Source organism: Doryrhamphus excisus, chromosome 23 (assembly GCF_030265055.1).
Source record: "Doryrhamphus excisus isolate RoL2022-K1 chromosome 23, RoL_Dexc_1.0, whole genome shotgun sequence".
Lineage (NCBI taxonomy): Eukaryota > Metazoa > Chordata > Actinopteri > Syngnathiformes > Syngnathidae > Doryrhamphus > Doryrhamphus excisus.
The window spans coordinates 11,126,327-11,150,246 of NC_080488.1; the positions used below are offsets into that span (position 1 = coordinate 11,126,327).

At 42.3% G+C, this 23,920-nt stretch overlaps 2 protein-coding genes across 6 annotated transcripts; one reads left to right on the plus strand and one right to left on the minus strand.

Moving 5' to 3' along the window:
* Positions 1-1,821: 1,821 nt before the first annotated feature.
* On the plus strand, positions 1,822-4,576 carry pdgfrl (platelet-derived growth factor receptor-like). Its single transcript, XM_058063308.1, has 6 exons — positions 1,822-2,114; positions 2,519-2,795; positions 2,882-3,033; positions 3,268-3,561; positions 3,650-3,786; positions 4,256-4,576. The coding sequence occupies exons 1-6, from the start codon at positions 2,060-2,062 to the stop codon at positions 4,442-4,444; spliced, it is 1,104 nt and encodes a 367-aa protein (XP_057919291.1). The 5' UTR covers positions 1,822-2,059; the 3' UTR covers positions 4,445-4,576.
* A 455-nt stretch (positions 4,577-5,031) lies between these two features.
* Positions 5,032-23,738, minus strand: mtus1a (microtubule associated tumor suppressor 1a). 5 transcript variants are annotated; one of them, XM_058063303.1, is made up of 15 exons: positions 23,579-23,738; positions 17,886-19,898; positions 17,424-17,652; positions 16,688-16,882; positions 15,589-15,681; positions 15,143-15,295; positions 12,247-12,470; positions 9,490-9,556; positions 7,526-7,740; positions 7,296-7,401; positions 7,012-7,085; positions 6,834-6,926; positions 6,188-6,304; positions 6,018-6,115; positions 5,032-5,898 (listed from the first exon to the last, which is right to left on the minus strand). In XM_058063303.1, the coding sequence occupies exons 2-15, from the start codon at positions 19,824-19,826 to the stop codon at positions 5,670-5,672; spliced, it is 3,834 nt and encodes a 1,277-aa protein (XP_057919286.1). In that variant the 5' UTR covers positions 19,827-19,898; positions 23,579-23,738; the 3' UTR covers positions 5,032-5,669. The 5 variants fall into 5 exon arrangements, with proteins under 5 accessions (XP_057919286.1, XP_057919281.1, XP_057919283.1 ...); XM_058063298.1 differs by having other exon boundaries at positions 16,688-16,885; XM_058063300.1 differs by lacking the exon at positions 23,579-23,738 and adding an exon at positions 23,466-23,575 and having other exon boundaries at positions 16,688-16,885.
* Positions 23,739-23,920: the final 182 nt, after the last annotated feature.

The window sequence follows — 23,920 nt, forward strand, 5'->3', positions numbered from 1 at the left end:
TTATTTTCACTTTGAAATGTTTTTGGCGGCGAGAGATGGCAGGAATGAGGTGAGGGGACGCCATCTTCATATTTGGCGATGAGTTCTTTCTTGAATTCAATAGTTTCTCACCTTCTTTATCACATTGCTGGCACCAGCAACTTCACTTGGCACCATAGTGGGCCAGTCGCACGAAATAAATAATGCTTGGACGGTGAGTCGGCAACATGTCGGGTGCTTTCTTTGTTACATGGCAAACAGAGTAGCTAGTTACATGCAATATTGTATGATAACAGAGATAAACAACTATTATCTTTGTAAAGGTTGCATTCTGTAAAGGCTCTCATTATATCGTGCAGGTGGGCGGCGAGCGTCGCTTAAAGCACTTTTGTTATTAGATATTGCACAACTCTACATAGGTGTTGTCAATCATTCTATTTTTGATGTATTTGCTGCACAATTGTTTCATCTGATTATGTCTGTAGAGATAAATTTGCTTAGTTAGATTTCTGATTTTTGTTGTATTTTAGAACACTTGTATGTATGCTTGTTTTATGCTCCTGGATTACAATACGCACAAAAATTTGGGGATGTTGACATTTTTTGGGTGAAAGCTAATATTAATAATAATAATGGATTAGATGCATACGGCACCTTGACCAAAGTCCTGCCCCGAGGTAGCTTAATAAAAATGTGGCTGAGATAGTGAAACCCCCAAGTACATCATCAGTAGGTACCTAAATGTGCTAATAGTGTCAACGCGTTTGAGTGCCTTGGAGGTGGAAAAGCGCTACACAAGTAAAGCATTTACCGCAGTGGCGAGCACTGGAGGTAAGGTAGTGAAGTGACAGTGACTGGGATGGAGGAAGCGGGTATCGCACTACCGATCTTCCGGTTCCTGGACAACCGCCGCCCAGAATGCAGTATATCTTTTATAGACGAACTCTCTCTGACTTGTCAGTGCATTTTTTTCATCCTGAAATTTCAGCAGAACATCCCTAACTTTTTGTAAGCCGTGTATATCAGAAAACAGAAGGCCAAACATCCTGTTAGTGTAATGCAACAATGTATAGTCTCTGTATTCTCAGATGTTGTCACTAATGGGTTTATTTCACAATAAATATCTGTTATGCTTTAGCTGTAAATGTCTGCATATTAAGACTGGTATTGAATGGCTTTTCCCAATACAATGTATGACTAATATAACCTTCATGACCTGTGATTTATTGATTCCTGCACTGATAGTTTTCCATCAAACTACAGTAAGTAAGTCTCAAGTGTTTAATCCCAAGTCTCAAGTCAAGACCAGACAGGTTGAGTAAAGTCTGAAGTCATAGGCCTTGCATGTCCTGATGAGCACTAAAATACCACGATGCAAATGAAATTCTCCACAGTAGCACGTTAACACATCCCAGCGTTCATCACTGCCACTCTCCACAACCACAACATTATTGTTTGTTCTTCCAGCTGATTGGACATTAATAGATGGATTCAATGAGGCAAGATTCTTTGACATAATCAGAAGAATGACCATTACTTGGGTGTAGGGGGAGGGACAATTCCAAACAAAAAAAATCAAAGGGGAGTTCAGTGTGGGACTGGCACAAAACCGTAAATAAACATATTTTACATGAGCTCAAGGACTTGCACCAGGGGACAGGGGAGTGGAGGTGGCCAATAATATAGTATGTTATAATGTAGTCACATTACGGTCACATGACAACCATTCCAAAATGTTTATTGTAGGTCCCAATTTAAAATGTCAGTTAATTGTATAAAAAAATTGTATAAAATTATTATTTTTTATTATTATAATTATTATTAGTATTACCCAGAAGAGGGTGCTAAAGGACATTTCTGTCTGCGTCGTCTTGAGTAGACAGAGAGAGAGGAAACTCAAGTCCCTTAAACTGACTTTCCCTTCCCTCTCAGTCCTTCAGAGGGATGGAGCTGGAAAGCTGAAGAGTGTAGCTGGAGCCTGCAGAGTTCCGGCAAAGCTCACAATCTGACCTCGTTTCCCACCGAAGCCCCTTTAAAAAGCTGGCTGAAAGGAGACTTTGGACCCAACATCCAACAAACTATGAAGCTGTGCGTGGTGCTTTGCTTGGCACTCTTTTGGATGGAGCTCCAACATGGTAAGCTATGCAATCTGGAACTTGCAGTTATAATCTTGGTTATTATGAGGAAATGGAAGAATATTCCATTGTCACAGGAAGCGTTTTTCAGTGGATTTCATTTTTGTAAAATGTTTCTGCAGATTAACGAGGGATCAATGACTTGAATCTGCAACAGCAGTTTTTTATTAGGTGACTTTTCTTGGCCGCTCTCACTCATCCTTCATGGCGGAATAAAACACCATATTCTACAAGATTATTCTCCTGGTCTGCTTTGTTCAGTACGAGAGAAGCTGCTCACATGTTGCTGCAGACACTTCCTGCTCAGATTTTATTACAGCTGGTGGAAACGAGACCTTCAGAGCAGAAGACCCTCAAAATATCATAACTGTTACTTTCTATCAGTTATGGCCTCCTTCTCACAGGTGCCTGCCAGCAAGCCAACAAGAGAAGAAAGGATGCAGGAGAGAACCGCATCAGGCCAGGAGGGAAACGGGGGAAGATGCGTAACCCCAAACTGAAAGAAGGTGGAGGGAGAGGCCACACCCTGCTGACCCAGGTGTTGGAAAAGGGTCGCTTCCTGCGTCTGGGCCAGAGCACCGTTCTGACCCCAGGCAACAATCTGGAGCTGCGCTGCAAAGGCAGCAAGATCGGTTGGTCTTACCCCTCCTACCTGGACACCTTCAACGATTCTCGTCTCAGGTGATGGGACGGGGGGTTGGGTTGCGTGCGATGGTTTTGCTTTTATGAGGTCACTTTCCTCAAACGTTATCGTTTCCCACTTCCAGCGTCACGCAGAGCGACAAGTACAGTCAGCTCATCCTGACATCACCCTCTGCTGCTGACACCGGGCGGTACAGCTGCTACGTGATCGTGTGTGACGGCACCGAGTGCCAAAAGGACCACGACCACGCGTATGCATCCCACATCTATTTTGCAGGTGACCAAACCCTCTTCAAAAAAAGAGGACTGTTTCTAAACGACCAATATACAATAGCACAAGTTTTGTCATGTGAGTGACAAGAAGAAAAGCTTGCATGCCAAGAGGTCATTTGCTGCATGTGCAACTCTTAGACACCAAATATATGGATAGGGTTACCAAATGTCCTGTTTTCTGATTGTTTGAATGCCTGTTCATTACCCCCCCCCCCCCCCCAAAAAAAAACAAAAACAGACAAGGACAACCTCTTCGTCCCATCGGACATCCACTTCCAGATAGTATACCTACGCCCGGATAAGCCCGCCGTGGTTCCGTGTCGTGTGACCACCCCACAGGCCACAGTGTCCCTGCACAGAGAAGTCCCCCCCAAGGAGATAGCGGTCAACGGGACCGCTGTGACTTACGACCCCACCAAGGGATTTGTCCTGCAGACGCCCAGCCTGGAGTACCAGGGGGTGTTCTACTGCAAGGCCGTGGCCAAAGGAACACCACAGATTTCCACTAAATACCAGCTGCTCTACGTGGAGGGTAAAGATGGTTGACATGTTGAATTGAGTAGAGATCCAAGTCCCAATGACAAGGACGGCCATTCTTGTATCGTTCCCTCTGTTGACAGTTCCCAGTAGTCCGCCATTTGTAAGCCTGAAAGCTTCTTCTGAGCTGGTGAATGGAGGCGACAACATCAACGTGACCTGCAGTGTGGTAGGGGAGCCAGATGTGGACGTGAGCTTCACCTGGTCTTTTCCTGGGCAGGTGAGTCACTTCATGACATTATTGATCGCTTAGTGATTTGGGAAGTTCCCCCCTCCCCTTACAAAAACATGGAAGTCCATATTTATTTATGGTCGATTTGTTACACTTGTGATCTTAACTGTGGTTCTCAACTGGTTTGGCTGCAAGACCCACCATCACCCCTCAATGACAAGTGATGCCCCCAAAAAATAAAAAACTCAGACCTTGTAAATAATAACAATATGAGTTTGCAGCGGTGCGATGCTGGCTCTCTCTTTATGCCGTGCTCTTCTCCAGCGGATATCTGCAGCTGTTGGACGGACAACACGTTATGTCCTTCCCCTCCCGTGCATTCAAGGACAATTGGTTATTACATTCCATGAAAACCTGCAACCACTTTAGGGTCATGAGCCCCCAGTTGAGAATCACTGATCTATGAAGTATTATCTGTATGTAGTACTATCGATGAACCTTGCAAATATTTATTCAGGGCCAGCGTCCAGTTCATATCCAAAGTTCGTGGAGACTGGTCAACAGAGGACGCGGTCAAACTATACGTATCACCCAAAGCATCCTGAGTGTCGAGGACATGGAGACCATCGACTTTGGAAAGTACATCTGCAAAGCCAAGAACCTGCACGGCGAGACACTTGTGTCAACCAGCATCATGTCCAAATAGCAAATGTTTATGCTTATGTTGGTCTATTCATAACATATAGAAATAAAGCTATACTTTGCTGAGTGAACACAGCTGTATTGAAAGTTAAGTGGACCAGAACAATTCCAACCGAGCTGACTGATGGAGTTGGGGTGTGTTACCATGACAACAGTGTCTCGCTCATCACTTCAATGTGTGCTTCTTTGATTTAAACGTGTGATGCAGGAAAAGACAATGCAAGCTTCTCTGTAGCTTTGTAGCGAGCCACAAGGAGCACAATCTGTTTTAAAAGTTGAAAAGTTAGCCAGGCTGACATCCTAATGTGCTCCGTATGTGGAATGTGTTACGCAGGCCCAGAACATGTTTTGTTTTAGTGCTGCTTTTTCCACTTTCTCTCTTTCTGCACAGTAATGTTCTGCAGCAAACTTACAGGAGTCATTCAGCAAGAATAGAGTTTTCCTACCACAGTGTAAATACTATATAAATCATATACCGTAAACTGTAACGACAGTGTAAATACTATATAAATCATATACCGTAAGTAAATCAACAAATGTTAATATCTTGTTAATGAACAATTACAGCTTTAAACCGCAAGGTTAACTACAGCAGGTTTAAAACTTTACTTTATTAATTGCATATTTCAAAACAGGGTCATCACACCAATAATAGTATTTTCACACAAATTCCAAGATGCCGTGCTGAAGCAAAGTCTTTTCCTGCCAAAAGACCCCGGCTTTAAAGCTGCGTTTTTAACAAGACGAGGGCAAAGTTTGACAAGACTAACACACACATAAAATGTGGAATGGTCCCTTTGTCAACCAAACAAAAAAAGGGAAAGGCCACCAGGTTTTAGGCTGCAGATTCTAAGGGCAACCCTGCGCCTCCCACAACAGCGAAGGGAATAGCGGCATGAAGAAATGGTGAGCAGCACTTGACTGACATCACCGACGCTGAGCGGGTCGATCGTGCACAAAATAGTGAAATGGTGCATGCGGTGTGCGAGTGCTGACTCCAGTGGTTACAAGGAAGAAAAATAGTGTTCCATGACAAATCCTGAGATTCCTTTCACTGCCCCTCCCCACAAATCCTCAACAGACCTGACAGCCAGAGAACGATGTGGCCTTGCTTATTAAGTGCTCGTGTGCATCATTTTTTTAAAGTCTGTGTCTCTGAAGAAGCCGTCCCCACCAAGAGGGGCGACTTCAGCAGAGTTGTTTGCTTCCTGGAAGCAGGGGGGCCGCCGTTATCTGGGTGACAGAGGGGGAGGGGAACATGTTCCTGGACTACGAGGCGATTGGAGGCTGAAGGACTGAGAAGGAGACATAGAGGTGGGGGACACCTTGTGTGGGGTGCTCAGGTCTCCGTTGTGGAGCTTCCACAGCAGCTCTTCATTCTCCATGGACAAACGCTTGTTCACCTTTGACTCCTTCTGGAGGGATTCCTGCAGCATGGCCTGCTCTGTGGACAGCTGCCTGTGGGCCAACAAAACATCAGAGATCATTTTGATGAGGGACCAGATACAGGTCAACTTGCTCATCCCTTGTGGTTAACTTCCTCGGAGTAAAGGAAACTGTTGGGGGTCACTTCTTACCTCCACAGTGTAGCATGCTTCTCTACGCGAGCTTTGAGGTCCTCGTTCTCCTGCTGGACCCTCTTAAAGCTCTCATCCAACTTCACATTTTTCTCAATCTGAACAACAAAACAAGTAAATAAAATGACACTCGAAACCATCATACATCTCGTCTTTGCTCAACATCTTACAAGCTTGTCAATGTCCATCATCTTCTTCTCCTGCTGGTGTAGTTGTTTGTTTTTGATATCTAGCACCACCTTCAGGCTTTCCAGCTCCTGCTCCAGATATACAGTGTGCGAGTCCTTCTGCATGGACACACAAACACATTTAGAGACTCCTTTGTGGCCTTATAATAGGATCTAAAAAAATGCAGCAACCCTTGTGTTTACATCGTTTTGTCTAGTGACCCCGCCCCCCCGCCTGTGTTCATTCCACTGTGATGTTAAACTTGACGGCACTAAAGAGCCTCTTCCTTTAAACACACTGACATTCAATTTTGATGTCAAGTAGGGGGCCACAAAATATGGCCTGCGAGTTTGAGACCCCTATTTTAGATAGCGGTAGCAGCTGTACATGGTCATTGTGTTACACTAAGCTTTTGCCAAAGATACTTCCGTTATTTACCTACTGACAGCAGAGTGACTGAAATAGGTTCCTTCAATTACTTAGCTTGGCAGAAATCCGGAATGGGTTTAGAATCAATACCGATGTGGCGTGGGCAGCCTTATTTCACCACTACTGCACTTCGAAGGCTGAATAAATATCTGAATCAATTCATTTGCAAAACTATTTCCCCACCTGTGCAATAACATCATGACATACTACAACAAATACCTGACTCTCGGCGAGCTCCATCCTCTTGCTCTCCTCTGTTGTTAGCTTCTCCATCATGGCAGCGTTCTGCTGAGTCAGCTCTTCAATCTGTTTCTGCAGACAAAACGTGAGTTTCATTCATCCACGAGGTGTCCAGACAAGATGGCAGGTTATTTGTGCGCCTCAGAGTCCAACTCACAGTCAGAGTAGCTTCTGTGTCTTTCAAACTGGCATTCAAAGACTCCAGTTGCCGACTGTGGATATCTCCAAGCTCTGAACAAGTTATGGGATATTGGATTATTTTAAAAATGCATTACAATAGTGAATGAATTGATGCATTTATCTTTGGGTAAATGGGATCGTTAGTATATCTTATGAGGGTACACCTTAGTCAGCATTATTTACCAGTGGATTTTTTGGTTTGTTTAAAATACCAACTAGTACATGTTTTTAACTGTACTTGCACCGTCTGTAATCACGCACCTAGTAGCGACTGTTCATGTTGCTGCTTAGCACACTGCAGCTGCTCGACATGGCTGTGCTCTAATTCCAGCTTCATGGCGTTATGGCTGCATTCAAGTTCTGCCATCTTTTGGAGAAACACAGAAGAGATTTAAAACTTGACATGGATTCACTAGTTAGAATGAAAGTGTTACCAAATATTTACTTCACATGCGCATACAAGATCCAATAAGAGTCAACGGGTGTCAAACCTGCTGCTGTAGCAGAGCTTTGTGTTTGTTTGCCTCCTCCTGGTAGCCGAGGTGGACCTTGTCGCATTCAGCTTGATAGGAGACCTGCAGTCTCTTCTCCATCTCTTCCAGGTCCTGCTGATGTTGCTCCTGCAGTCGCTGCATGGCATTGTCCAGAACATTCTGCAAGTCCTGTTTCTCCTTTGCCAGCTGTTCAGAGGAGTTAACGGAGGATACTGCAAAATACAGAGTGCATTTAGTACCCCTGCTCCTTTGATATACATGATGATACTTGGTGATGTGCTGTAGCTGTAGCTTTAACTAAAAAGACAAGAGGGAAAAAAATCTACTTGTTAAAATTAAATCCGTATGGTCAAGTGACACAAAGTTCTCCTAAAAGTCAAACTCTTACCTCACTTGATTACATTTGCCAAGTAAGTCAAAGTTATTGATGGCCACAAGTGACACATTTTGAAATCTGGAACATGGGTAAATAATATCATAAAAAGCAATTGTGAAAGTGTGCATGAAGAGGCTGTTACTCTTCTGTCCGCTCATCTCACTCTGACCCAACTGTTTCTATTAGGGATGTCCGAGCTTATCGATATATTGACAAAAATATAGATTCATTTTACATTTTTTATCTCATCGTACAATTACTGACACCTAGTGACCAATGTAGAATGCTGCAGTCACACGGTGGTGGTCTCAATGGATTATACTCTATTTGTATTTTAGTCCATGTATTGCTTTACTATTTGCTTAAAATATGCATTTTCAAAAAAAAGTAACCATAGGGAGTGGTCAACCACAAAGCAGCACCACTTAGTGTGTGAAAAAGCGATGTTCGAAGGACACTGTATACTAAAAGTTGAAGCAAATATTCTTTGACCCTATATGGTGCGTTACTCAAAATCAGGTGGCGAGCTGCCTGTTGGAGAGCCTTCATCGAAAGTATCATGGTCAAGGCTGGCAGAGGTCGGCATTCTGCAAAAGGGTGAAACCGATGTGATGATATCAGCCCTTCAAGTCGAAACATACACCTTATGGCTCACATGTTGCCGGCAGGTCTATTTTATCACATCTAAAGTTAGCTGTATTCTGGCCCACAGTCAGCCATGGGATGGACTCAGTGGTGGTTCGGGCTTGAATGACGCCCTGGGCGGATCGACGCTGTGGTGGTGGCGGTGGCGTGAATATCATGCCTGTAGAGGGCACCCATCTGCCATGTGGTGACCTGAAGATTTGGTGAGCGGTGAACATTAGTAAATAGATTTTATTTTCTTTCCCCCTTCGTGGCGCGCCCTGGCCAATTGCCCATATGGCCCATAGCTAGAAAGATGGACTGGAAGCAACAGATGCAATACATGGAATCGTTATTTCGTTTAAAAAAAAAAACATAAATTTACTGTAAAAGGTAACTAACGTCTGTTCCATGTAGGACAAAGTCAGTGTGATTTGAACTAAAGAATGTGTTAGAACAGTGCTATGCAGCTAAGAGCGGTCATGTGGAAGTCTCGAGGCACTTGTAACAAGGTGTGTGCATAAGAGCATGTGTCTCTTTCTCAAAAATGAAAAGAAAATTAATAATTTCGACAGCAAATCTCATCAGATGTGAATAGATAGAACACTGGTTATTGAATGGGTTGTCAAAAAGTAATATTTCCAAGATTTATTTGTGAGTCATGTCATGATCACCTGCATGTTTGTTGATATTCTTTTTATCCACTATCAATAAAAGTATTTTATATGAAAGTGTACAACAAACATTTGCGTTGCGACCAATTCAAAGAAGCTGCTCAAAGCAAACAAGGGATGACAGAATAAATGAGTGATGATGACTGACTGCTTTTAGCTATGGAAACATTATGAGTCTGACCATATCAGCCATCACAGATTGATGGCCTCACCGTAACAATATGAAACATGAAACGCCAGGAATGAGACATGCGGCATGCGTGTCTACAATCAGCAGGTCAACTTACCCAGCTCTCCTCGGAGATTGACCAGCTCCTGAGATAGTTCTGCGCACCGCCCCATGGATTCATCACGCTGTTTGGAAATGAAAAACAGCACAAACTATGAATGTTGTTCAAAATTCAGCTTTTTTAACAGCACAATTAATTGAATGTGAGTAAGAGTGAATGTGAATAAGACAAAACAGAAGTGCAGAGTGCAAATATACTGTAAAAAATAAACAGCAGCCTCTGAGAAAAGTAAACATCATCAGGAATAAGGGATTAGGGGTGGAGTATTGAAAGCAAAACTTGATATTCCACTGCATGTTTACTTCTGGCACGGTTTTACTTCTGCCTTTTGACTGAGTGGAGGAAGCAGCATTTGCTGCAGTGCTCACTAAAAACCCTGAATCTGTTTCACTTCACCCCAAACAACATTATATTCTACACAACAAGCATGGTTAGATGTTTAAGAGAAGCCAAACAATCCTTCTAAATATAAAAACATGACACTGCAGAGAAGTCAAAGTTAGTTACCTGCTTGACATGACAGGGAGCAGTAAGGCACACTTTGCTGCCTGAACAGCCCATGATACAGCACTTGGATGCCTGGGTACCCCTTCCCCCCACTGGGGTTTGGATACATAAAGTAAGCCAGGACAAACAGCGGTCCAGGTGGTTGGACCACCTCCACTTACATCCTCCCTAATGATATTTAAGGCAGAAAAAAAGCTGCTTCACCAGCTGAGTGAGCTGACACACTGCAAAGTGCACTGCTGTATTTAAAAAAAAAAAAAAAGCACACAAAAAGGGGCAGGCTTCCAAGGGAAGAACAGTCTCCTCCTCCTTTCCACAGAGGTGAGGTCACTTTAAGACACCACTGCAAGAAGCCAGACTGGAGCAACTAGATAAATGTACAGAGCTGCCCGAGTGCCTGATGGAGCATGTGGCATAGTAAGATGTGTGGTGACCTTCTCAGGGGGGATACAGGGAGTGTCTTCATTACTACCATCCCCCCTTCTCATCCGAAGCAGCCTTTAAATCATCCACAAACCTCTGCACCACTCCCTTACAATCATCTGTGGACTACATGCTCACAATTCCACTGTTACACACCCACTCACTACAGTGGCAGTTCAAACATTAAGTTTCACGTCAAGCAAATCATTTCACCTTGACCAATTTAACATGAGCCCAATGAATAATTTCTAAGGCTGCACTAAAAAAAAAAAAAAGAAAGAAAGAAAAATTACTAAATGAAAAAACATTTTTGTCCAAAAGAGAAAGTCTGAGAAGTAAATTATATACTGCCATGTTTTGGTTGCCACAAGCTGACTTGTTGCATGTAGTGGTAGGAGACACTGAAGCTATGTTGGACGATACTGCGCTTGTTTTGAAGCTTCCCTTGCAACACACGCATGGAGGCATGCACACTGGCTACTGTCATATGTAGGTGCTAAAAAACATGTTTGCAATTGACATAAGCAACATCCTGATTTTCACTGTACAAACCCTTGTATTTATTTATACACACACCAAAAACATTTATGAATGTTACTGTATAGTCAATGATGTCTCATGCGCCTGCTAGTTTCACAGCGTGTACTGGATCCACAGTATCATCACACCATCCTAACATGATAAGAAACCGTGTGCTGTACTTGCTAAGGGACACGGCTGCCTGCTCATGTTACCATATCAAGTCAACAGCTGGGGGATTCTCACACTGGGATGGTAAGAGCAGTCTATTCTTGGGCCTTTCAATTACTACGACGTTCCACTGTCTACCACAAGCACTGAAAGTGTCCTATTAATAGACCACACATACAATGGATGGAATTTCTTTAAAATGGTAGTCATTTAAATTAAGGTGTGCATTGTGCATTGTGCATAGCGGTAGTAGGGCCGGTAAGATGAGATGGGGAACAAATATCATATTTACTGGTGTAAGCAGTTTCAAACCCAATAAGTAAATAAGCCATTTAAGACAAATTAGTCCTTATTCTTGTGTGTGTTGCAGTAAATATCTACTGGACATGGACAAGAAAGGTCGTCAGGGGGTTCAGAGATGCGTTTTAGCTGGATTACCGCTACAACAGTAGCCCATATTATTATGATGATTGTTATTATGATTAACATAATGAAATGTGCAAGAAAAGGCTGTTGCACGGGTGGTCAAATCGGGTGCTTGTCTCACCTCACAAATACTGACACCTAGTGACCTGTGTAGAATACTACATTTCTAATTTTAATGCAATTAGTTGATTTAGACATTTTTGATTGGCAATTCTTAATTTAGTTGCTGTCATAAACTTTGCAGTACAACCTCCTGAAGTAAAGAAACCTAATAAAATTAAGGCCCCAACCCAAGCTGTAGTTTTGTTCTCGACATAAATAAAAGGGATGATGGCGAGACTGTTGGCTTTGTGCTGCATCGTCAACAAACAAGCCTGTTTATAATGCACAGTAGCAAAAATAATCCCTTGGGGTGCTACGCTCCTGGAAGCTTATCACATGGCTTTGCTTGGTAGATCCAAATCAAACACGTTTAAAAAAACCTGTCAGGGTGATGAATGTCTCAGAGGGCATTTGACTTGTTGCTTTTATTAATGTCTCTGTAGTAACTGGATATAAGCCATAACTTATTGTATATTGAACTATCACAGTCTTTTAAAATGCATTTCCTTTTCACGCTATTGTCAAGAGATTTGCCGTTCAGTTATTATTTTAATATTACTTCATATTTGCCAAAGGAAGTGTGAGTATAAAAAAGAATTCCCATACCTCAGCCAGCGTTTGCTGCAACACAACGGTAACTGCCTCAAATCTGCAGTTAGAGGATGCGAGTAGTCCTGTGAGATGTTGGATTCTTTGGTCCTTTCTGTCACCCTGCGGGGCCCTAGATGGTACCACATCTGGGCGTCCATTATTCCTCTTTGATTGGGTTGTTGACACTTGCTGCAGGGGCGGTTGCTGGCGGCAACTTGCCTTTGACTTGTTCTTGTCCACTGTAAAAGAACACGCATCGTGAGTCGTAACGACATTCATGATCGTCATCATAAACACGGAAGTTGGTCCAATAACGCCCTCAACTCCATACACTCTCAAAGATGCAGCAAGCGCCAGTGTCTAAAGTGTGGATGGTTCTGCTGGCTGCAAATGTTCCATCCAATCAGCTGTGCTGACGAGCCCCAGTGCTACCTACATAAAAATGGATGCTCTGAATTCAATTAGTTTTCCATTTCCTAACTCAATCTAGAGCTCTGATCTGCTGGTCACCAAAGGCAGCATGTCGTGCTACTGCAGGCTTGATTTAGATTGTATTGGATTATTCATGCAATAAATAAATACACTGGGGCTGCAGATAATGATTTATTTCTTTTTTAATTGGCCGAGTGGCCGAGTGGTTAGCGGATTCGATTCCCTGCTTGGGCATCTCTGTGTGGAGTGTGCATGTTCTCCCTGTGTGTGTGTTTTCTCCGGGTAATCTGGTTTCCACAATTATTTTAATATTGAGTCATTACATCACTATTTAGTTATTTTATGGAGCTTTCATGAATTAATTAATTCACTAGTGTTCTTTTGCTGTACAATAAATTGGTTGGAATTAATGTACCTCGGCGGTCTTGCCATGTTGCCACTATTTCCTTACAAGTGCTACACCAATGTAAACCATTAGCTTTCAAAGCCACACTTTACTCACATCATAAACATCCCTCATGTTTGTGATTCTAACTGAGCCTTTCTTAGTACATACTGTATAAACCCCTATAGTGGCTGAGGCTTGAATGAGGATGCCCTCTACTGGAAGTAAAAGCAATGCATGATCCAGATACTATGAGAATTTCAGTGATTACAATGAATCCATCCTCAGAGACAGGGGTCAAGGGCCTGGAGCACACACATGAAACATGATACAAACAATAACAGAACATTTCATGTTCAGAATAAATAAACCAAATGTAATCAGACATTAACCATAATTGACCTTTGCAATGACAGAGAAAGGACACCGTATGTGTATTGTGTGTAAAGATTGTTCATATGTTTTTCCATCCAAGATATTGCATCTGCTAAAAAAAACATGCTTTGACCTGTTAAAAATAAATTCTGCAGCAGTTCACTCCTCTGACCATCCAAGCAAAATACAGCAGAAATATTTTAAAAGAATCCCTGTAGACTGCACAACAGTGGCGTGCACAGAGATATCACACCATAGAACGGGTGATGACTACAATCAGTCACTTTGTTTAAGTGCTCTATTGACACAATACCACACAACAGTTTGGTGTAATATTGCATAAATTGCACAACAGACTCAATTGATTGTTCACCAATGATTACTACAGCACCATATTAAGGGGACTTCTTAAAGATCCCCTTAAAATAAATACCTAAAAGACAGTTTTGGTGAAACATTTCACAAACTCCAGTTTTCCCACAGTACTGATCAACAAATACAGCGAGGGCTCCCACGGCTCAACCAGCAGACCAAAATAACCTCGGTTCATTTCAGGCTGAAACAGGAGATCTGGGTCTCTCTGTGTGTGGTCATATGAAATGTGATTTCAAACACGTGTATGTTCATTTAACAACTAATGCAAGCAATTATCTTAAGTACTTTTATCTATTATGAGAACTGTATTCTAAAATACTACCCTGCAGGCATTTAATGTCACTGCTACCGATGAATGAAAGATGAACCTCCTGATTTGCCAACAAGTAAACAGCTACGCTAAACATAGAAGCCCACATTTTACAGGTCAAGTGAATACCAAAACCTCAGCTAATTTAACTTACAAGAAAAAGACCACAAAGTCACAATAATATGTGTAAGCGTAAGATAACATAAGGTGACAAACCTGCTTGGAAAACCACTGTGTTTTTCCTGCATCCTGACAACAGCTGAATGTTTCGGAGTAAGCCCTTTGCTGTCAGACGCACGTGGATGTTTGAGGGGGAGAGCTTTGGAGACCATAACATCTCTCATAAATCAGGCTAGGAAGCCACTATTTTAGCCAACAAGTACACATAAAAATAAAAATTCTGAGAACCAGGCTGTAGACAAAATATAAAATCAATTAATAAACACTCATTCCACTGATTTAAACGAGCGAGGCCGCGTAGGAAAGCATGTTACATCTCACAAGCACCCCCAAAACCTTAATCCTGCTGGTAAAGCCAATTGCAGACTTGATGATGATGTTGCTGTTGTGGAAGCAGGATGCTAGAGTGGCAAGGTTGGGGGTGGGGGGGGGGGGGTGATGGGAGGAGCAAACAAACACTGCAGCCAATGAAAATATTCACTTGCCCTCCATGTTCTCAATGCATTGCTCTATTTCTCCCTGCATTACCGGCAGTGAGATGAGCACACATGACAAGCCAGCTCTGGGCAAGGTCTTGCCTGCTGAACTGAACTGGCAACAGCCTGGTTGATACACTTGTCCCCTAAGCTACAGTATCACTGTGTGGTAGCATCAATTCCATAATGTTAACATTGTGTTACATACTGTATTTTTCAACTAGTTTCCACAAAATGTTAGAATGTAACATACTATATTTCAGACTGTAGTTCAAGCATTACATATTTAATTGTAAATGTAATGTTTACAAGTAACATGCTTTAAAAAAAATGAAATAATTCTTCACTGTAGTGGACTCTAAAGAAAGACTTTCTTACCCGGTCTGCTTGGTGTTAGATGAACTAATCTGGAAGAAGCAGATCTTTTCAAAGGGCTGGCTGTAGAAGTCCAAGATCCTTTGCCGGTATTGGCAGCAGGCGTGATCGATGAGGGTACGGCCGCAGAAGACTTTCTAGCAGAGTCACTGACAACTTATAAAATAGAATAAAAGTAGTAAGAATCAAGTCATGGTGGAATTGTTTCAGATCAATCGTATCCTTCCTTTCTCACATTTCTTACAATGGCTTCAGACAATAAAAAATACATACAAATAACCAACACTTCTCAGTCAAGATAATCTAAAGCAAAGTTTAAAATGTTAAAAATAAATTGTGCACACCCATGCAATATTTGTACAGACTCATTTACAGAAAATAAAAGGTCCTCCTATTGAGCTGTTATTAATACATGTACAGTATGCATACATTTATGAGTGTATTCTTACTTGGTCCACTGCTTTTTCCAGGGTTTGATATGAGTTTTGCTCTCAATACAACAGTCTTGACAGGGGTTTGTTTATATCCAGCTCCTCCAGAAGCTGTTGGGCAAGCACAGGCAGGTGGTTAAAAACGCAGAACACATACGTGTGACGGCATCATCATTACTACTACTTTGGGAGAAGTAATAAAACCTATCAAAGTTATAATCCTACATTTAAATTATACTTACTCCTCCAGTGCATTCTATAATTCCCATTAAATATTGCCAACAACGGGATGATACAAAAGCGATAGGATCCAATGAGCAGGCATGTCAGGAGGGTGAGATCACAGTTAGATCCTGCACTCCCATCATCCACTCTAGAATAATTTGTAAACATGAGAGCAGGAAACTCTGTCCAAGTGCAGCTTCGAAGTCCTGTGTAACCAGCCATTGGTCTTCAATGGAAAATGAATAGGAGGATTGTTGCTCTTTTATGAGTCCCAGACATCAGTGATACTGCAGTATGTCTACCATATACCCCTCTAGGCAGCGGTGTGTGTGAACTAGACTGGAACAGAATCTGCTGCCATGACAACAAACAAGAGCAGAGGGGGGGGGGGTCCCAGTTTAGGAAATATTCTCTCAACCAATCAACTGCATGCTGTTGATCCTCAGGCAGCGAGTCAACATCTTCTTTACACTTTAGTCCCTCAATGTTCATGAGCAACACACAAGTTTTGATGTGCTCAGTGACATCAGATCACTGAAGAGGACAATAATAAAAGAAACAACATATTATTGACAAGATTATTATTATTGTTACCCCTACTTTTTGACCAAAGTCAGTTGGGATAGGCTCCAGCTGACCCAATGAATATAATTTTTATGTCACTAAATCTTCCTCTTGGCAGATGAAGAGCTATTACGGGGATTTGCCCGCAGGGATTTTTCAGCCAAGTCTAGCCATTAAGTGGGTCACAATCTAGACCCATCCCATTCACATCCAGATGTGTTCGAATAAAATATTGACTTCACCCTGAAAAACAATCATGATTTCATACTACCATAATTAAAATGAGACACAAGAAAGCTTAAGTTCAACTCTGAGAAGGTCACTGCACCTTCATGCCGATCCCTGCCCACATTTTGGCTCCTGGATGGCACTGGGGTCTTACGAGGTAGTCGAGAGGTAGGAGTAGGGGAAGGGCCCACAAGAGAGGGGCGTGTTGGAGTCTGAGGAGGTCGGGATCCATACAGCTGGGGCTTAACACTTGCTGATGAGACTGCATCAAGGGATTGCTTTGCCCTCTGACTGCCTGCTATGAAATGAAATGTTGGGAGATGAGCAGTTAGGTTAGACAAGCGCATGAATGACTAGAATGTCCCTCTTTCTGTGAAATCCTACCTACTTTAATAACTATACTCTAAATAGTAATGAAACTAAACTTACCAATGTTACATACTACAGCCAACATGTCAGACTTGCATCACCTTCTAGAGTGTGGCGGCATTTGATCTGTGTTGGGTAATAAAACTACTACTACTATTGCATTTTTAGTGGAACAGCATTGCCGAGTTTAAAACCTCCCTTTCCTTCCCATGTTTTTCCACACACTCGGGAGAGGAAGAGTCCTCTTCCTTCCCTAGGACTCGCCTGACAATGAAGAGCAACAGAAAGCTGTTAGAGGGCTGGCTCCGTCATATTAAGTGGGAATTGTCCCCCTCTAATGGAGTTTGTTTGTTTCTTTCTGCTTTTTCCTTACGGAGTCGCCAGAAGCTGCTTAAATACAAACTGCATACTTGCAGCAAAGCTCTACGCCACTAGTTTCTAGAATGACACATAATTCATTGTTTTACCTGCAATGCTGTTCGGCGTGGACTGGGGCGTGCCTACACTTTTAGACACCCTTAAGTCAACCTTTGAACTGGTTCCTTGTCTCTGCCTGATAGACTGACTCGCAGGTCTGGGACTGGCAGTTGGAAGATGTGAAAGTGATGTCCCTCGTGATTTTCTTGGAAATGCCTGTGGTCGAGCACTGCTCTTAGTCCGATCCAAGGATGATCCAGATGCTCTTCCTGATTCTGTCTGCAAAGATGTTTGTGTAAGATTCACAGGTTTTACGTCAGACCTTTGAAGTACAGTGGAACCTTAGTTTTCATCATGAATCTGTTCCAAAAAGTCAGATGAAATCCTTCAGTATACTTTGTACCATTTGCAGCTCTCTAAATGTAGTTTACATACATGTTAAATGTATATAAATAGTACATCTAAAATATATAGGTAGTTCATATGAATACAGTTCATATGTTCATACTCACCACCAGGCTGATCTTATTAACTTCTCTAGTGGAGTTGTCCACAGGTCTTTTGGTACCCTCAGTCAATGAGACAAGTTTACTCTGAGAAGAGTTGCTCGCAGTCCCTGGTCTGGTTTGTTTTTCATTTCTGGGGAACGTTATGTTAGTTGAGAGCTTAGCAGTTGTTATCCTTTCCTTAGGTGGCCGTGATGAAGATGGTAAACTCTCTGATGAGCATCGAGGCCTTGTTTTGACGTAGCTCAAAGCTGAGCTTGACTTGACCTCAATTTTGTTTGACGCGTGCTTCTTGGGAGTCTGTTTAGGATCTTCCTGCACAATTAGATCAGGAGATTTTTCAGAAGATGGCAGACGGACATTTTGGTCGCCAGTGCAGTGAGCTGGAATGTGTACCACTTGGCAGGCAGCTGTTTGCTCATCCTCAGTGCTGATTGTGCTGCAACATGCTGTTTGAGCAGTTTCATTTGCTGTGATGGATATGCTACTACTGCAATTTCCATTCCTCGCACTATCCTCTGGTGACTGGATGATTGTCACACCCAAGGGAGCACCCCTTGGAATGACTTGTTTCTGGGCATTGTTTTCTCTTTTAGCAGTGGCAGAAACAAAGGCACTGGTACTCTTTCCTTTTCTGCTATTCGTACTTATAGGAGTCCCAGTGTGTTTGCTGCATAAACTTGCTTGCAATTGTCTGTCTTGCGGAGAAGACCCTGAACCTATTCCTGTAAAAACTTTAGATTTGGCATTACTCAAGTCTGATTTAGGACACTTCTTAATCTCCATTTTCTTGACCTTGCTGGCAGACAGTCCCATGGCCAAATGTGTAGGAGTGACAGATTTTCGCTGCTGTTCAGCTGGTAATAATCTTGGACTGCCTGTACTTTTGGTACAGGGAGATTCGGAAATTGAGGGAAGTATTTTAATGGCAGTGTTTGGTACCGGTGTGGAAGTCTGACTATCTTTATTCAGAACTTGCATAGGTGACGGATTGGGCACAAAGGTAGTCCCTCTTTCTGGAGTGAATGCGCTAGAGAAAGGTGAAACGTCTACTTCCTTACTTGTCAGTTGAACTGATTTAACATCTAGAGATGTTTCGCACAAAAAAGTCGCGAAATGACCTCCCTCTGTTCCACCTGGCAGAAGTACAGCAGAGGTAGCCGCACTCAAATTGTCTTCCTCGGGGAGCTCCAAGTTGTCTGCCAGGGTGAAAGTCATGCCAAGGTACGGATGCCCTGTGTTCATCTCGGCAACATTCTCACACACATCTGGCAAGGTGGGCGTGGTAAAAATCTTTGCTTCATTATGAAATTCTGCAAGCGCTGCGACTGGTGAGATGGAGGATTCATCAAGGGAAGAAAATACTAAGAGGGACTGGTCCGCCAAACAAAAACTGTTGCTCCTTATCACCATTTCTCCAGAGCTCATAGAGAAGCAGTCATTCTCAGCTGATCCTTGTCGGGAACCTTCACATGAACTTAGTTGACCTTCTTCCTCTGCCCTGGCAGAGTCTGGAGAAGTCACTCCCTTGTCGCTTACATCTCCCTTGCTCTGACTGAAAGAGCAGTACTCCTCTGTCTCTTGGTTGCCTTGTGAGTTCAAGTTTTTATTATCAAAATTCACATGATCACTCAGAGATGTGGTGACACTTGTTTGGGACAGACTCATGCTTGTGTCACTGAACAAATTCTGTTGGGCGGTACTTTGCAAGCTATCCAAAAGAAAGCCTTCACTGATGCAATGGTCCAGCATGTTGATGTCAGGCGAGCTGCTGGCTTCTCTGTCGCTGCGAGTAGAGACACTACTGGAAGAGTCCGGCGAAGGGGACAGGGATCCATTGTCGTAAAGACTCCCAGGTGTGAGACCAAGCTGTACGTCTCCGTGCGGCAGAGGAACTGCGGTCCCAGTGCGTTCATCGTAAGACATCGTAAATGTTGAATTAGGCATTGGAAGGTTTGGATAGACACATATCTTGGAAGCTCTTGAGTTCTGTCAGTCAAGTTGAGCCTCAGTGAGCATCTGTGAACAAGAGAAACATTTGAAAATAATGTTGCTACAGTATCCATATCACCACCTATACAAAAATTAACGAGTACATTCAAGAGGATGCATTTCAGTTACTCAAATGTCAAGCTTTACAATGACAGGTAAGGCTACATGTTTAGTGCCGACCATTGTAACAGTAGCTGCATGAGCAAATTATTCATGACTTGGTTTCATAAAAAATGCAACATCTTGAGCAACATCCAAATTCATCACTTAGCTAATTACAAAGACTGGTGTTGCTTAATTTCACTCGTACACAATAATAAAACTTTTCACCAGACTTTGAGCACACAGAAAAGTAAAGCTAAGATTCCTAAAATATAAATATGCCTGTAAAAATAAATTGCAGTTAAAGTGATATTGTCAACTTGCATTTATATGTAAGCAGACTGGTCTACAACAACAAAGGCACCATTACATCACTGAAGAATATTAAATGGTTCCAGTTATCAGACTGGCTGCCATCCATGTACATTTAATAAAGCTTGAAGCGTGAAGTGGAAAATAACTAAAATAATTATTGCAGTAGCACTTTTTCCACTTTTTCATCTTTTGAATTCATTAAGACATTTGTTTGCAACCTCAAACAGTGCATGTTTGATGGATGGGAACAAAGTCCTATACTGCAACAAGTGCAGCCATCCAGAGAGCAACTTTCTCGAGCACATGGCAACAAGTGACGAGATGAAACAACATGGTCTGAGCTCTTGATGATTCTCTCTTTAAGTTAATAATTATCTAGAAAACAATGGAATACTGTATTAAACCTTGGTTGGACTTGCTCCTCTGTCTGATTGTGTTGAGCCTAACAATAATTAAATGATGATACACATTATAAAACATATACTGATCAACTGAAGCATGAACACACCATTTATTCTCACCTTTACGATTCCCAGTGTGGAAGAACATTGCCAAAAGTTGTATCCTTTGGTGTATCAAACCCACCATCATGTCTTCTGTCTCACGAGCCTCAAATTATTCTGCAAAGAACTGCCGCTTTTCCTCCAAAGTGCTAATTTGCACCAACTGGGCAAGAAGTTGTGAGACTCTAACAGTGCCAGTCCAGACGCAGCTCCCTCCTCGTGTTCACAGCCAACCGTGCATCACTAATGACACAGTCTGAGTGACAGAGCGAGGGTGTCCCCCATGCCGACTTATCTCCTCTTTATCACTAATTGTAAAATGGCAACATGACATGTGCCACTTGTGGCCGAGGTTACATCAGAGGCTGCCCAGATCCGAGTTAACAAAAATATGAACGTGTCACCTTATCCTTGCCAAGCCCAGTGAGGGGGAGTGGCAACAGACTGTCAGGCTTACATGGTATTCACTGTTGCTAAGCAGCCAAAGTCTCTCTTTTCTGAGTGAATGGATCAGGCGGCTTTTTACCAAGGGATAAGTGAAAAGGGGAGTGCAGAGTGTCACAGAGCAATGCAGCAAACTCAAAATGCCAGGCCCAAACTAAAGTTTGCATGACAACTTGCTCTTGAAGAAAAAAATACAAGACACACACTGCAGCACAAGATGATCATACACTCAAAACGTCACTGTCTCACACCATAGCTTCATACTGAAGACGAACAGATTGACACTTGATCCCAACACTACAGCTGTGGTGTGACACCGGATTCTAAGACTTGCTATTTCTGCTTAATCTATAGAAGGCAACCAGGAACTACAGTCTAATCTTAACAGGAGGCCAATTCATGCTGCAGCATGCTGGTTGTCTTTAAGGACACTCCTTAACTGAAGGTTAAGGTTATGTAAATGTTCAGGATCCTTTTTTGGTAAGATTATGTCAATTATCACAAGCATATCAAACCACTTGAATATTACACACTCAGAAGAGTCAGAATGGCCTCTGAACATTTGTACATTTGATGTCATATTAAGGTTGCGGCCCGCCTCTATTCCTGAAGTCCTTTGACGGCCGTGCAAACAGACTGGAATGGCCTCTGTTGTCTTTGCACGAGTGACTGAAAATGTCAGTATCACAGACCAAAAGCCATGAAAAGCCAAGATAGAAGCCGAAAGCAGGGTGACAGGTCAAGATCGGGGAATTCCAGACAAAACAGAGTAGGAACACTTGTGTCCTCTGTATGGGAACACAACTACAGAGACAAGCCTGTCTGCAGAGACTGCTTTCACCAGACACAAACATGAGTCAGCATTTGAGTCCTTTTTAAAAGAGAATTTTAAAGGGCACCTATTATGCTCATTTTTCATCCCTTTGTATTGAATTGTGGACTCCCATAGAGCAGCTACATACAATAACCAGCACAAAAAGCGTTCTAGTTCTTCCAGAATCTGCACCTATTCAGCTGTATTTCGTGGTTCCTGGGATGATTTATAAATATGTTGTTGGTTGGGATCAGGCAGTCGGGATATAACTACATCTTTGGTATTGAATGAGTTAATAGCAGACTTTCTAGGCGTACAGGTCCCAACATGTGCATTAATTACCTGCTTCATTGTCTGTTTTTATAGCCTTAGAACGCACAGAAAAGGAAACACATGTGTTCATGTCTCACATACATTTTGTGGATGATGGGCAAAATTCTAACAAAAACAGTGCAGTTTTCCTTTAAGGAAGCAGGGGATTATTCAAGGTATTTATTGCGCTAACTGCAAAATTTACATTAAGTTAATGGAGGAACGAGGTCGCCCAAGTACTTGTCAAAGACAAAGAATGAAATTAATGTGAAGATGACATCATCTCCACTACAAGGAAATAAAGACAACTCACAAAGACTTAATGGAGCTTGAAGTCTCATTGGTGTATTTAATGTCTATTTATTCTGTAACACTGCAAAATGTTTAGTTATTTTATCTTGTATCGCCTTGTAAAAGTTATAGTGTGAATAAATGATGATAGACATGGAGGTATATAAATTCTGCTTCTTCCTACTTCTTTTCAGACAAGTTGGAGTGTGTTCCTTAATGTAACTTGGTAAGCATTTCTGAAACAAACTATATATTTTCTGTCCACAATGTTGGCTCTGAAAGTGAAAATTTGATAAAAACTGCACAAGTATTACTTGCAATCGACTTTTAAAGTATTCACACGACATGCTAAGTGAATCCTGTTGAGGTTTTACGTCAATGCAAACTCACCTGCTTTCACACACGAAGTGATTGTTACGTTTCCACATCATAACAAACGTATACTTGCACCCAGTTGACTAATTATCCTCCTCCAGCAAGTGTAGTCCATAAATAGTTCAGGACTAAGTATGGGGTGACGCTACAAATAGCCGGGGAATGCTTATCCAGGTTCTTAAATCTTGGGAGGTAATGCTACACACACTGCAAAGCAATCAACCCTTATCGAATCGCTGTGGGATAATCGCTACTATGCAAGACAACGGAAGCGATACAGCAACGGATTAGAAAGCACACACATGCATTTATCGGTTCAACAAGTTGTGTGCTAAAAGTCAACCATTCGGCACACCATTTAACCACGCAAGCGTACGTTTTGTAGCAAAATAACACCTTTAAAGTACATTTATTAAGTCAATGTCAAGAGCAGCCTACCGAACAGACGATAGAATTAGTCAACTTCTGGGTCGACTTGTAGTTTGATTAAACTACAACCATTAGTTGTAATACATTAAAACATACAAGCATTGGGATTTTAAAGTGTGTACCTGTCACAGGAGCGCGCACAAACACCGGGTGCGCGCCCTTGATGAGGTCCATAATGAAGAATTCCTCACACTGCGTCACTTCAACAAGCAACTTTTATGTCATATGATGTCCTTGGTCGGTCATGTGGGGGAGTTAAGATGCTTTCTTCCCATATTAATGTTAAACCACTTGTTTGCTTGGACTTTGACCCCCACAGCAGACGCAATAAAATGGCCGGCGTTTGAATGTTTGCATGGCTGTGATTTTGACATTTTTACATAAATACTATCCTGACAAAAACTTGACCTTGTCATCTTATGAGACGCAAAGATGTAACCCCCCTCGATAAATATGTAAACCAA

Excerpts from the sequence above, each read along its gene's own strand:
- pdgfrl (XM_058063308.1), top strand. The coding sequence starts at position 2,060 with ATGAAGCTGTGCGTGGTGCTTTGCTTGGCACTCTTTTGGATGGAGCTC. Across the intron at positions 3,034-3,267 it reads ATCCCACATCTATTTTGCAG|ACAAGGACAACCTCTTCGTC; the intron begins GTGACCAAACCC and ends AAACAAAAACAG. Across the intron at positions 3,562-3,649 it reads CCAGCTGCTCTACGTGGAGG|TTCCCAGTAGTCCGCCATTT; the intron begins GTAAAGATGGTT and ends CTCTGTTGACAG.
- mtus1a (XM_058063298.1), bottom strand. The coding sequence starts at position 19,826 with ATGCCTAATTCAACATTTACGATGTCTTACGATGAACGCACTGGGACC. Across the intron at positions 15,296-15,588 it reads TGGAAAAAGCAGTGGACCAA|TTGTCAGTGACTCTGCTAGA; the intron begins GTAAGAATACAC and ends CTATTTTATAAG. Across the intron at positions 7,402-7,525 it reads AAGCTCTGCTACAGCAGCAG|ATGGCAGAACTTGAATGCAG; the intron begins GTTTGACACCCG and ends TTTCTCCAAAAG.